Source organism: Schistocerca serialis, chromosome 12, assembly GCF_023864345.2.
Source record: "Schistocerca serialis cubense isolate TAMUIC-IGC-003099 chromosome 12, iqSchSeri2.2, whole genome shotgun sequence".
In the NCBI taxonomy this organism is placed as follows: Eukaryota; Metazoa; Arthropoda; class Insecta; order Orthoptera; family Acrididae; genus Schistocerca; species Schistocerca serialis.
The window spans coordinates 30,863,080-30,875,828 of NC_064649.1; the positions used below are offsets into that span (position 1 = coordinate 30,863,080).

General features: G+C 46.4%; 1 protein-coding gene across 1 annotated transcript in view; it reads right to left on the minus strand.

Annotated features, from left to right (window-relative positions):
- Positions 1 to 12,749, minus strand: part of LOC126428386 (uncharacterized) — a 220,948-nt gene that overhangs the window by 146,697 nt on the left and 61,502 nt on the right. The window contains exon 5 of the mRNA XM_050090311.1: positions 12,412 to 12,632. Coding sequence (XP_049946268.1) covers positions 12,412 to 12,632 — 221 coding nt within the window. The remainder of the gene's footprint in view (positions 1 to 12,411; positions 12,633 to 12,749) is intronic.

Consider the following 12,749-nt stretch of genomic DNA (forward strand, 5'->3'; position numbering starts at 1 on the left):
TATTTAGGCGTAACATTCCAGAGCGATATGAAGTGGGACAAGCATGTAATGGCAGTTGTGGGGAAGGCGGATAGTCGTCTTCGGTTCATTGGTAGAATTTTGGGAAGATGTGGTTCATCTGTAAAGGAGACCGCTTATAAAACACTAATATGACCTATTCTTGAGTACTGCTCGAGCGTTTGGGATCCCTATCAGGTCGGATTGAGGGAGGACATAGAAGCAATTCAGAGGCGGGCTGCTAGATTTGTTACTGGTAGGTTTGATTATCACGCGAGTGCTACGGAAATGCTTCAGGAACCCGGGTGGAGGAAAGGAGGCGTTCTTTTCGTTAATCGCTACTGAGGAAAGTTAGAGAACCAGCATCTGAGGCGGACTGCAATACAATTTTACTGCCGCCAACTTACATTTCGCGGAAAGACCACAAAGATAAGAGAGATTAGGGCTCGTACAGAGGCACATAGCCAGTCATTTTTCCGTCGTTCTATTTGGGAGTGGAACAGGGAGGAAAATGCTAGTTGTAGTACGAGGTACCCACCGCCAGGCACCGTATGGTGGATTGCCTAGTATGTATGTAAAAGTAGATGTAATGCTGGAATTCAATATGGTGTTCGCCCACCCTTTGCCTTGATGACAGCTTCCACTCTCGCAGGCATACGTTCGATCAAGTGCTGGAAGGTTTCTTGGGGAATGGCAGCCCCTTCTTCACGGAGTGCTGCACTGAGGAGAGGTATCGATGTCGGTCGGTGAGGCCTGGCACGAAGTCGGCGATCCAGAACATCCCAAAGGTGTTCTATAGGATTCAGGTCAGGACTCTATGGAGGTCAGTCCATTACATGGATGTTATTATCATGTAACCACTCTGCCACAGGCCGTGTATTATGAACAGGTGCTCGATCGTGTTGGAAGATGCAGTCGCCATTCCCGGATTGCTCTTCAGCAGTGGGAAGCAAGAAGATGCATAAAACATCAATGTAGGCCTGTGCTGTGATAGTAGCACACAAAACAAGGGGTGCAAGCCCCCTCCATGAAAAATACGACCACACAGTAACACCACCGCCTCCGAATTTTACTGTTGTCACTACACATGCTGGCAGATGACGTCCGCCGGCCGTTGTGGCCGAGCGGTTCGAGGCGCTACAGTTTGGCACGGCGCTACCGCTTCGGTCGCAAGTTCGAATCCTGCCTCGGGCATGGATGTGTGTGATGTCCTTAGGTTAGTTAGGTGTAAGTAGTTTTAAGTTCTAGGGGACTGATGACCTCATAAGTTGAGTCCCATAGCGCTCAGAGCCATTTGAACCATTTTAGATGACGTCCAATGTTTACGCTCCTTACACCAGGCGAGGCGTCGTTTGGTATATACCGGCGTCATATGTGGGTTATAAGCAGGCGCTCTACCATGAAATCCAAGCTTTCTCGCCTCCCGCTTAACTGTCATCGTACTCGCAGTGGATCCTGATGCAGTTTGAATTCCTGTGTGATGATCTGAATAGATGTCTGCCTATTACACATTACGACACTCTTCAACACTCGGCGGTCTGTGTCAGTCAACAGACGAGGTCGGCCTTTTTGCTTTTGCGCTGTACGTGTCCCTTCACGTTTCCACTTCACTATCACACCGTAAACAGTAGACCTAGGGATGTTTAGGAGTGTGGAAATACGGCGTACAGACGTATGACACGAGTGACACCCAATCACCTGACCGCATTCGAAGTCCGTGAGTTCCGCGGAGCGTCCCATTCTGCCTCTCTCACGATGTCTAAGGACTACTGCGGTCGCTGATATGGAGTACCTGGCAGTAGGTGGCAGCACAACGCACCTAATATGGAAAAAGTATGTTTTTTGGGGTGTCCGGATACTTTTGATCACATAGTGTATACAGATGATGGCGATAGTATCGTGTACACAAGGTATAAAGCGACATTGGCAGAGCTGTAACTTTTACTCAGGTGATCCGTCTGAAAATATTTCTGACACGATTGTGGCCGGAACGGTAGTTGGAGCTAGACGCATGGACCATTCCATTTCGGAATTCAGTATTCCGAGGTCCACAGTGTCAAGAGTGTGCTGAGAATGCCAAATTTCAGGTATTAAGAGGGTGGTTTGAAAAGTTGTCGTAATCACCATGAGAGGTCTGCGCTAGCTCAACGAGTTGTTCACGTGATAGTCATTGTGGACTATTACCTGTAAACACGTGCCACATCAGTGCTCTTTGAAGAGAGCTGTGGCGGTGACGTGGCTCTGTTGTTGTTCTCGAGTAGTGTTTTGCGAAGATGGAAAAAATCGCGATTCTAGCAGTGATTGAGTACTTCATAACGAAAGGTATGAAAGCAAAGGACATTCATGCCGATTTCCAGAATACACTGGGGGGACTCCGCTCCTTCATATTCAACTGTTGCCAAGTGGACAAATGAATTTAAATATGGTCGGGAGAGCTAAGGTGATGATCCGCAGTGGTGGGCCAAGATGTGTCACTACTCCAGAAATCATTGCAAAAGTGCACAAAATGGTCACGGAAGATCGCCGATTGAAAACGTGTGAAATTGCTCACGCTTGCCAGAAGTCATCTGAAAGGGTATATCACATTTTAAATGAAGAATTAGGAATGAAAAAATTATCTGCAAGATGGGTGCCGCGACTCTTGACGCTGGATCAAAACCGCATCTACATCTACATTTATACACCGCAAGCCACCCAACGGTGTGTGGCGGAGGGCACTTTACGTGCCACTGTCATTACCTCCCTTTCCTGTTCGAGTCGCGTATGGTTCGTGGGAACAACGACTGGCGGAAAGCCTCCGTGCGCGCTCGAATCTCTCTAATTTTACATTCGTGATCTTCTCGGGAGGTATAAGTAGGGGGAAGCAATATATTCGGTATCTCATCCAGAAACGCACCCTCTCGAAACCTGGACAGCGAGCTACACCGCGATGCAGACCACCTCTCTTGTAGAATCTGCCACTTGAGTTTGCTAAACATCTCCGTAACGCTATCAAGCTTACCAAATAACCCTGTGACGAAACGCGCCGCTCTTCTATGGATCTTCTCTATCTCCTCCGTCAACCCGACCTGGTACGGATCCCACACTGATGAGCAATACTGAAGTATAGGTCAAACGAGTGTTTTGTAAGCCACCTCCTTTGTTGATGGACTACATTTTCTAAGGACTCTCCCAATGAATCTCAACCTGGTATCCGCCTTACCAACAATTATTTTTATACGATCATTCCACTTCAAATCGTTCCGTACTCACACTCCCAGACATTTTACGGAAGTAACTACTACCAGTGTTTGTTCCGCTATTATCTAATCATACAATAAAGGATCCTTCTTTCTATGTATTTGCAATACATTACATTTGTCTATGTTAAGGGTCAGTTGCCACTCCCTGCACCAAGTGCCTATCCGCTGCAGATCTTCCTGCATTTCGCTACAATTTTCTAAAGCTGCAACTTCTCTGTATACTACAGCATCACCCGCGAAAAGCCGCATGGAACTTCCGACTACTAGGTGGCATGCTGTCGACGTAGCACAATTACACGAACTAAGGTATGAACTGTTGCCACACCCGCCGTATTCACCTGATATGGCTCCGTCTAACATCCATCTCTTCCCAAAACAGAAAAATTTTCTTGGTGGACTAAGATTCACTTCAAACGCAGAATTGATAGCCAGAGTTGACAACTATTTTCCAGGCCTCGGGGAAATTCATTTTCGAGATGGGATCAACTGCATTAATCTACAAGGAGACTACATTGAAAAATAAAAGAAGTTTCTGTAATGTAAGTACTTTTTTTGTAGTCTGTTCCGAGAACTTTTCAAACCACCTGCGTAGCTCTGATCAGGGACGGCCTTCACTTAACGCCTAAGAGCAGTGGATTTTGTGCAGAGTTAACAGTGTTAACAGACCAGCAACACTGTGAAATAACTGCAGAAATCAATTTGGAATGTACGACGAACGTATCCATTTGGACAGTGTGGCGAAATGGACACTAATGGGTTATGGCGGCAGGCGACCAGTGCGAGTGCCTTTGCTAACAGCACAACATCGCCTGCATAACCTGTTTCTGCACTTGCGGCCTTATTGGTTTGGACCCGAGACGACTGTAAAACCCTGGCCTGGTCAGATGAGTGCCGTTTCTTTTCTTTCTTTCGCTTACGCCATAGTCCCGCAGCGATGCAGGGCCGGCGCGGTTAGAACAGATTTGGCAAGGTTAGTTTGAGGGATTGTCGGATGCCCCTCCTGCCGCTACCCTGTACCCCCCAGGACGGAATCAGTGTACCCCAACTGTCTGCGTCTAGTGTAAATCGTGAAATAGTGCGGACGTGTTTCAAATGTCTGCGACGCGTGTAAATGAGGCGGAACGTGGGGACCAGCCCGGTATTCACCTAGCGGGATGCAGAAAACCACCTAAAAACCACATCCAGGCTAGCCGGCACACCGGCCATCGTCGTTAATCCGCCGGGCGGATTCGATCCAGGGCCAGCGCGCCTACCCGAGTCCAGGAACCAGCGCTTTAGCGCTCTCTGCTAGACCTGGCGAGTCAGGTAAGTGCCGATCTCACTTGGTAAAAGCTATTCGTAGGGTTCGATTGTGGTGCAGACCCAAGTTGTCAACGAGATACTGTAAGATGGTGGTGTCTCAAAAATGGTATGGACTGTGTTTATATGGAGTCTGTAATCTAGACGAGTTGGTCGTCTGCTGCCATAGCCCATCAACACCAAATTTCACCACATTCTTCTAAAGGATACGTTTGTCGTATGCCCCATTTTGATTTCTGCGGTTATTTCATACAGTCCTGCTTGTCTATTAGCGCTGACAACTCTACGCAAACAGTGCTGTTCAGGGCCGTTAAGTGAAGACCGCCAGGAACTGCGTTGTCTGTGCTGACAGGTACACTCTTGATGCTGTGGATCTCTGAATACTGAATTCCCTAACTATTTCCGAAATGGAATATCTCATACATCTAGCTCCAATCACAGATAGGCTTTGAAAGTCTTAATTCCCGTTGAGCTGCGATAATCATTCGCAAACCTTTTCACAGGCATTACCTTAGTACAGATGATAGTTCCGTCGATGCGCTGTCCTTTTATATCTTATGTACGTGATACTAATGCCATCTGAACTTGTGCACGTCGCTATCGCACACCTTTTGTCACCTCAGTCTATAGCGTAGAAGAATGTTCGGCCAGAACTTACCGTGGTCTCCCTATAGAATTGGCTCATGGCCATCATATCTATCTTCGGGCTCAGCTCGCGGGACGGGGGAAAAGCGTGGAAGCGCCTGCGTCCATTCACGTCGGCTGTCTGCACAAATGTGGCGCCCACTTTTTCCATCCACCAGCCTGACGAGAACACAGACAGGCTGGACAGTAATTTTAGGTCACAAGTTCCCCCCTTTGATCACGGAATTCCCTCTTATGTTAATGTACACTAATGGCCATTAAAATTACTACACCACGAAGATGACGTGCTACAGACGCGAAATTTAACCGACAGGAAGAAGATGCTGTGATATGCAAATGATTAGCTTTTCAGAGCATTCACACTAGGTTGACGTCGGTGGCGACACCTACAACGTGCTGACATGACGAAAGTTTCCAACCGATTTTTCATACACAAACAGCAGTTGACCGACGTTGGCTGGTGAAACGTTGTTGTGATGCCTCGTGTAAGAAGGAGAAATGCGTACCATCATATTTCCGACTTTGATGAAGGTCAGATTGTAGCCTATCGCGATTGCGGTTTATCGTATCGCGACATTGCTGCTCGCTTTGGTCGACATCCAATGACTGTTAGCAGAATATGGAATCGGTGGGTTCAGGAGGGTAATACGGAACGCCGTGCTGGATGCTAATGGCCTCGTATCACTAGCAGTCGATATGACAGGCATCTTATCCGCATGGCTGTAATGGATCGTGCAGCCACGTCTCGATCCCTGAGCCAACAGATGGGGACGTTTGCAAGACAACCACCATCTGCACGAACAGTTCGACGACATTTGCAGCAGCATGGACTATCAGCTCGGAGGCCACAGCTGTGGTCTGCATCACAGACGGGAACGCCTGCGATGGTGTACTCAATGAAGAACCTGGGTGCACGAATGGCAAAACGTCAATTTTTCCGATGAATCCAGGTTGTGTTTACAGCATCATGATGGTCGCATCATCGCGGTGAATGCACACTGGATGCGTGAATTCCTCATCGCCATACTGGCGTATCACCTGGCGTGATGGTATGTGGTGTCATTGGTTAAACGTCTCGGTCACGTCTTGTTCGCATTGACGGCACTTTGAACAGTGGACGTAACACTTCTGATGTATTACGACCCATGGCTCTACCCTTCATTCGATCCCTGTGAAACTCTACATTTCAGCAGGATAATGCAGGACTCCATGTTGCTGGTCCTGTACGGGCCTTTCTGGATACAGAATGTTCGACTGCTGCCCTGTCCAGCACATTCTCCAGATCTCTCACGAATTGAAAACGTCTGGTCAATGGTGGCCGAGCAACTGGCTCGTCACGATACGCCAGTCACTACTCTGGATGAACTGTGGTATCGTGTTGAAGCTGCATGGGCAGCTGTACCTGTACACGCCATCCAAGCTCTGTTTGACTCACTGCCCAGGCGTATCAAGACCGTTATTACGGCCAGAGATGGTTGTTCTGGGTACTGATTTCTCAGGATCTATGCAGCGAAATTGCGTGAAAATGTAATCACATGTCAGTTCTAGTGTAATATATTTGTCCAATGAATACCCGTTTATCATCTGCATTTCTTCTTGGTGTAGCAATTTTAATGGCCAGTGATGTATTATGTCTTTTATACTCGAGTCAATACGTTTTCCACCCTCCATATTTTGGGGATGCCGTGGTAGAAATATTTAGCAAAGCACCTTATGTCAATATGTTTGCCTAGGCATGTCCTATGCACACTGCTCGTGTAACTGTTTTGTGGATTTTGTAGGCTACTGAAGGAGTGCGACCTTAAACTACGAGGCTACGCTGAAAAAGATTCCTCCAATTCTTATGACAAAACAGTTATAGCTTTTTTAAATAAAACAAACATTAACATTCTACATTTGTATCCTTCGTGCCTACATATCTGCAACCCTCTGCTGCTAAAGGGCTCCAAACTGTATTGAATAATATAGAGGTTTGTAGCGCAATTACTGTGTTATAATCGAGTGTCGAATTTGAGAAGTTCGTTCACACGTGGACTACGCTCCCTTCAATTTGGCAATGTCAGACCACACATGATTGCTCTGACATGTCAGTAAACCGACACCCTGGTTCAGTGTCACTGGTCATCCTCCGTACAGCCCAATTTGGCCCCATCTGATTTTCATCTGTTTCCAAAAATTAAAAGAACACCTTCAAGGACATCACTTTGATAGTGATGAAACAGTGCAAGCAGGGGTGAGGTTGTGGCTCACATTCTACAGTGTCGGTATCGACAAACTGACGTCTCGTCAGGAAGAATGTGTTCATCGTCAGAGTGACTATATGGCGAAATATACATGGTAAATTACCTAAAACTTGCAACGCAAATATTGCGGAAATGGAAAGTGCTATTTGTGTGTGGTTTTCACAGAGTAGATTGGTAGTCAGGTGCTCATACTGTTAGGCAATAAACAGGTTGTAATAATACTTAGTGTATTTTTGTGCAAACATACACTTTTTTAAATGCAAAAATGCCTATAGACATTAACAACCTAAAATTAGGTGTTTGTTGCACGATTCTAGTATGAGTCGTGTACGATATATCGTATTTTGAAAAGTTCAAATCCAGGTGCTCTGTGTCCAATCCAACAATTTGAAATCAATTCGTGAAGCCATTCTGTAGTACTTCGTGCACTATGTGCTGGACAGCCATCATGTTTGTACCACAGGTTCCTCCCAGTCTACAGAGGTACATCATCTAGCACCCAAGAAAGATGGTCTGTTAGGAGGCTGTAATGCTTGTTGTGTGGTGTGTCCTGTGTATGAAAAACGGCCTATGTGCTACTGGTGAAACAGGATAGACAGTGAATTGTGGTGGAGCTAACAACAGACTTTAATACTGAGCAGAGTATAAGTGTGTATCAACACGGTGCACAGACACTCCTAGTGATGGGCCTCCGCAGCTGATGACCAGTACATGTGCCAGTATTAACATCATGATCTCAGCAATTATGATTGAAATGGAACATGGCCATCAGCACTGGATGTTAGCACAGTGGCAGAGCATTGCATGGTCTGATGAGTCCCAATACATTCATCATCATGCTGATGGGAGCGTGTGAATCTCTCGTCTTCCAAGGAAACAGCTCCTTGACACCTATAGTGTGGGATGCAGACAAGCTGGTACTGGCTCTATTATGCTCTGTGAACATTCACATGGGCATCTATGGGTCCAGTGGAGCTCGTGGAAGGCACCATGAGGACCAAGGAGTATCGAACACAGGTTGTACACCACATACACCACTTCACAATAATCATGTTTCCCGATGGCAGTGGCATTTATGTAGAAGATAATGCGCCTGGTCATAAGGTGACGAGGGTTACGGAGTGGTTTGAGATACACAGTGGGGAGTTCCAGTTGATGTGCTGGCCCCCAAACTCGCCAGATCTGAACCTAACTGAACACATCTGGAATGTGATTGAACATTGTTAGAGCTCTTCACTTCCATGCCTGGAATTTATGGGAATTAGGTGACTTGAGTGTACAGATGTGGTGTGAACTCCCTACATCAACCCATCAATGGTTCATAGCTTCCAAGCCACGACATGTCACCTCTGTTTTCCATGCCAAAGGATCATAGTGTTGTGTGTGTGGGGGGGGGGGGGGAGGGGGAGAAAGGAAGGGAGGGAGGGACGGACGGACGGACGGACGGAGTGAGGGCCTCATGTAAGGAGGAGAAATGCCTACCATCACGTTTCCGACTTTGATAAAGGTCGGATTGTAGCCTATCGCGATTGCGGTTTATTGTATCGCGACATTGCTGCTCGCGTTGGTCGAGATTCGATCACTGTTAGCAGAATATGGAATCGGTGGGTTCAGGAGAGTAATACGGAACGCCGTGCTGGATCCCAACGGCCTCATATCAATAGCAGTCGAGATGACAGGCATCTTATCCGCATAGCTGTAACGCATCGTACAGCCACGTCTCGATCCCTGAGCCAACAGATGGGGACGTTTGCAAGACAACAACCATCTGCACGAACAGTTCGACGATGTGTGCAGCAGCGTGGACTATCAGCTCGGAGACCATGGCTGCGGTTACCCTTGACAGACAGGAGCGCCTGTGATGGTGTACTCAACGACAAACCTGGGTGCCCGAATGGCAAAATGTCATTTTTTAGGATGAATCCAGGTTCTCTTCACAGCATCATGATGATCGCATCCGTGTTTGGCGACATCGCGGTGAACGCACATTGGAAGCATGTATTCGTCATCGCCATACTGGCGTATCACCCGGCGTGACGGTATGGGGTGCCATTGGTTACACGTCTTGGTCACCTCTTGTTCGCATTGACGGCACTTTGAACAGTGGACGTTACATTTCAGATGTGGCTCTACCCTTCATTCGATCCGTGCAAAACCCTACATTTCAGCAGGATAATGCACGACCACATGTTGCAGGTCCTGTACTGGCCGTTCTGGATATAGAAAATGTTCGACTGCTGCCCTGGCCAGCACATTCTCCAGATCTCTCACCAATTCAAAACGTCTGGTCAATAGTGGCCGAGCAACTGGCTCATCACAATACGCCAGTCACTACTCTTGATGAACTGTGGTATTGTGTTTTAGCTGCATGAGCAGCTGTACCTTTACACGCGATCCAAGCTCTGTTTGATCCAATGCCCAGGCGTATCAAGGCCGTTATTACAGCCACAGGTGGTTGTTCTGGGTACTGATTTCTCAGGATCTATGCACCCAAATTGCGTGAAAATGTAATCACATATCAGTTCTAGTATAATATATTTGTCCACTGAATACCCGCTTATCATCTGCATTTCTTCTTGATGTAGCAATTTTAATGGCCAGTAGTGTAATAATAAAAAGGCTCAAGGCCAGAAGGCCAGAGAGAAGGAGATGTACAGAGATGGGAGAAAAGGAGATGGACAAAGACGGGAGAGAAGGAGATTAGGACGTGTATCCAATTCCCATACATATTACAGATGAGTGCTTGATCTCTTCCATTGCACCCGACTGAGCCACAGCAATGCATGGCAGTGAACAGCTCGTAAATGTTTATGTTGGGGTGGTTTAGCCATACGCTAAATAAAATAAATCGCTGGCTCCTTAACTCTGCCACTGTATTACGACTTTTTGACTCACTTGTGGCATGTTATTACCTCACTTCCCCCATTCGGTACTGGAGTAAGCAAAGTGGCACTTCACTGGCATTCTGTGTAGCAAAACACCCCTCCACCTGACAGTGTCATTGCCTTCCATTCTGTTACATTCCATCGACCTTAAATGTGAGAAAGTCAAGATCCATCACAAATAGCTGACTGATCATACAACAAGGGTACTCACCCAGAAAGGTCCCAAACTGAAACGCCACCAGCGCTCTTTATACTGCGCTCGCCCAACATCTGTGGAATCCCAGGAGAAAGCTTGAAGATAACTGTGCTACACAGTCGCTTCTAGTCGGTCAAAGATTTTGCGCCACCATTATCAGCAGTGACGTTACTGGATATAGCCACGTGTGTCTGTAGAAATTTATCCAGGCGGGGATAACACAAACTGCCAGTTTCTTATTCACAGTCCAGCCTTATTAATGTGACCAACGCCTACATTCGAAGTCAACGTGCAATAACCACACTCAGGCGGAGGTGACAGCACTAGCTAAGGAGGGAGTATAAAGCATGCTGGGCAGACATGGTAACTGTGCAGTTGTTTTCATTATGCAGATATGGAGCAATTTATCTGACATCCAAAAGTACATGATCAAATGTTTTTGGGCCAGCGGTGGAAACATTTCCAAAATGGATGATTTTGTAAACTGTTTGGATGCCACCGTGTTTCAAGTATACTGTGCACGGCAGAATGGCACTATCTAAAATCAGTGCCGAGGCAACAGTGGTGCACCACGAGCCATAGACAAAAGGGGTGAACGATGGCTGCGGAGACGTGTATGGGCGAATAGATGTGCAGCTGTTGAGCAAGTGCCCGTTCAGATAAACCAAGAGATGATCAACACTGTCTCCTCTAATGACTGTTCAACAAACGCTGTTGTGTATGTGCCTCCACAGCAGGTTCCCCACCGTTACACCTTCGCTCACTGCTGTTCACCGGTGACAAAGGCTGGAGTCTGTCTGGAAATACCGCAACTGAATGTCCACTGAGTGCTGACTAGCGGTCTTTCAGATGAATTATGTTTTATGCTCCATTGGATAGATGGCTGCTGGCGTGTATGGCGTATGATGTCTGGAAGCAGAGTGTAGGAGGAAGCATTATCTTCTGGAGATTCTGGGGAACGTTTTCATGGCATCACCTGTACACCAAGGTAGAGAAGAGATGAAATGCATTTCACATGTCACTTTGAATACAAAGTTACCTAAAATACTCACGAAAAATTGCATAAGAAGATGTCAAAAACACATTCAGTCATTTAAACAGTTTACATGGCAATATTAAAACTGTGGAGTCAAATAGCATTAGATCCACCATCGCTGATGAGTGTATATAGTCTGGCATTACGTCTGCTTTGGACGATGTAGAGATAAGAGATAGTGAAATACAGTGTCAGCACATAGCCTGCCCCCTCTCAAATAGTAGTAAGGGGTTTTCCAGTTTAATCCCCACTGATAATATAAATGCGAGAGTAACTAAATGATATGAAGAATATAACGAGAATTAGGGGAAAGTAGCTACTCTCTGAAGAAGCTATGTATTAACTCTGACTTTAAACTGTATTATATTTTCAAAAATGCTTTTATTGGTTGGTTTGTTCTACATAATATAGTTCAATGTAATGTATACAATGCTTACATAATGCTCAATGAGCTTAATCCATACTTCCATATTAATACTGGTATTATAAATGGGAAAGTAACTGATTGTTACGTTTTCGTGACTAAACCACTCAACTGATTGCGATTAAATACGATCCACAGTCGTGGTTAACGGCTTGTATCCCTATACACTGGCAGATCACTATCGACAGTGACATGCTCTGGGTCCATGAGCCACAGTTGAGAGGTATGCCATTTAATCCAGGACATTGCTGCTGTGTCTCGTGATTAGCATCACCAAAAAAGTGACAGTGAAATTTTTTATTACCACCAGGATTCGACGCGTCTATCTCCAATTCGGTCGCCATTGCACAGGTACAATTAGTGGTGTCAACTATGAAAGCATCTTTTTTAGTATAGTAAGCTGATAATGATGCTGGAATTACTGACTGGGAAGGTACTGCTCACCAATGTTGATGTCCTCAAAACCAGAGTCGTCCTCCTTCAGTTCCACATCCAGATCCCAGGCAGCCACCAGCCTTTGGACGGCACCACGGCTGAGCACATAGCCTGCCCCACCGCTCATGTAGCCTTTGGGTACATTGGCCAGCAAGTGGAGCCCTAGGTAAAGCGCCTCCTCAGGTTCCAGGGGCTGGAGCAGCTGCCGCAGGTTCTCCATCACCACATACCTGCCCACAACCGATGAATAATTAGTTCCTCCATCACATTATATAGAGTGTGGTCAAAATTATCCCAACATGAATTGGCTCTGAGCACTATGGGACTTAACATCTGGGGTCATCAGT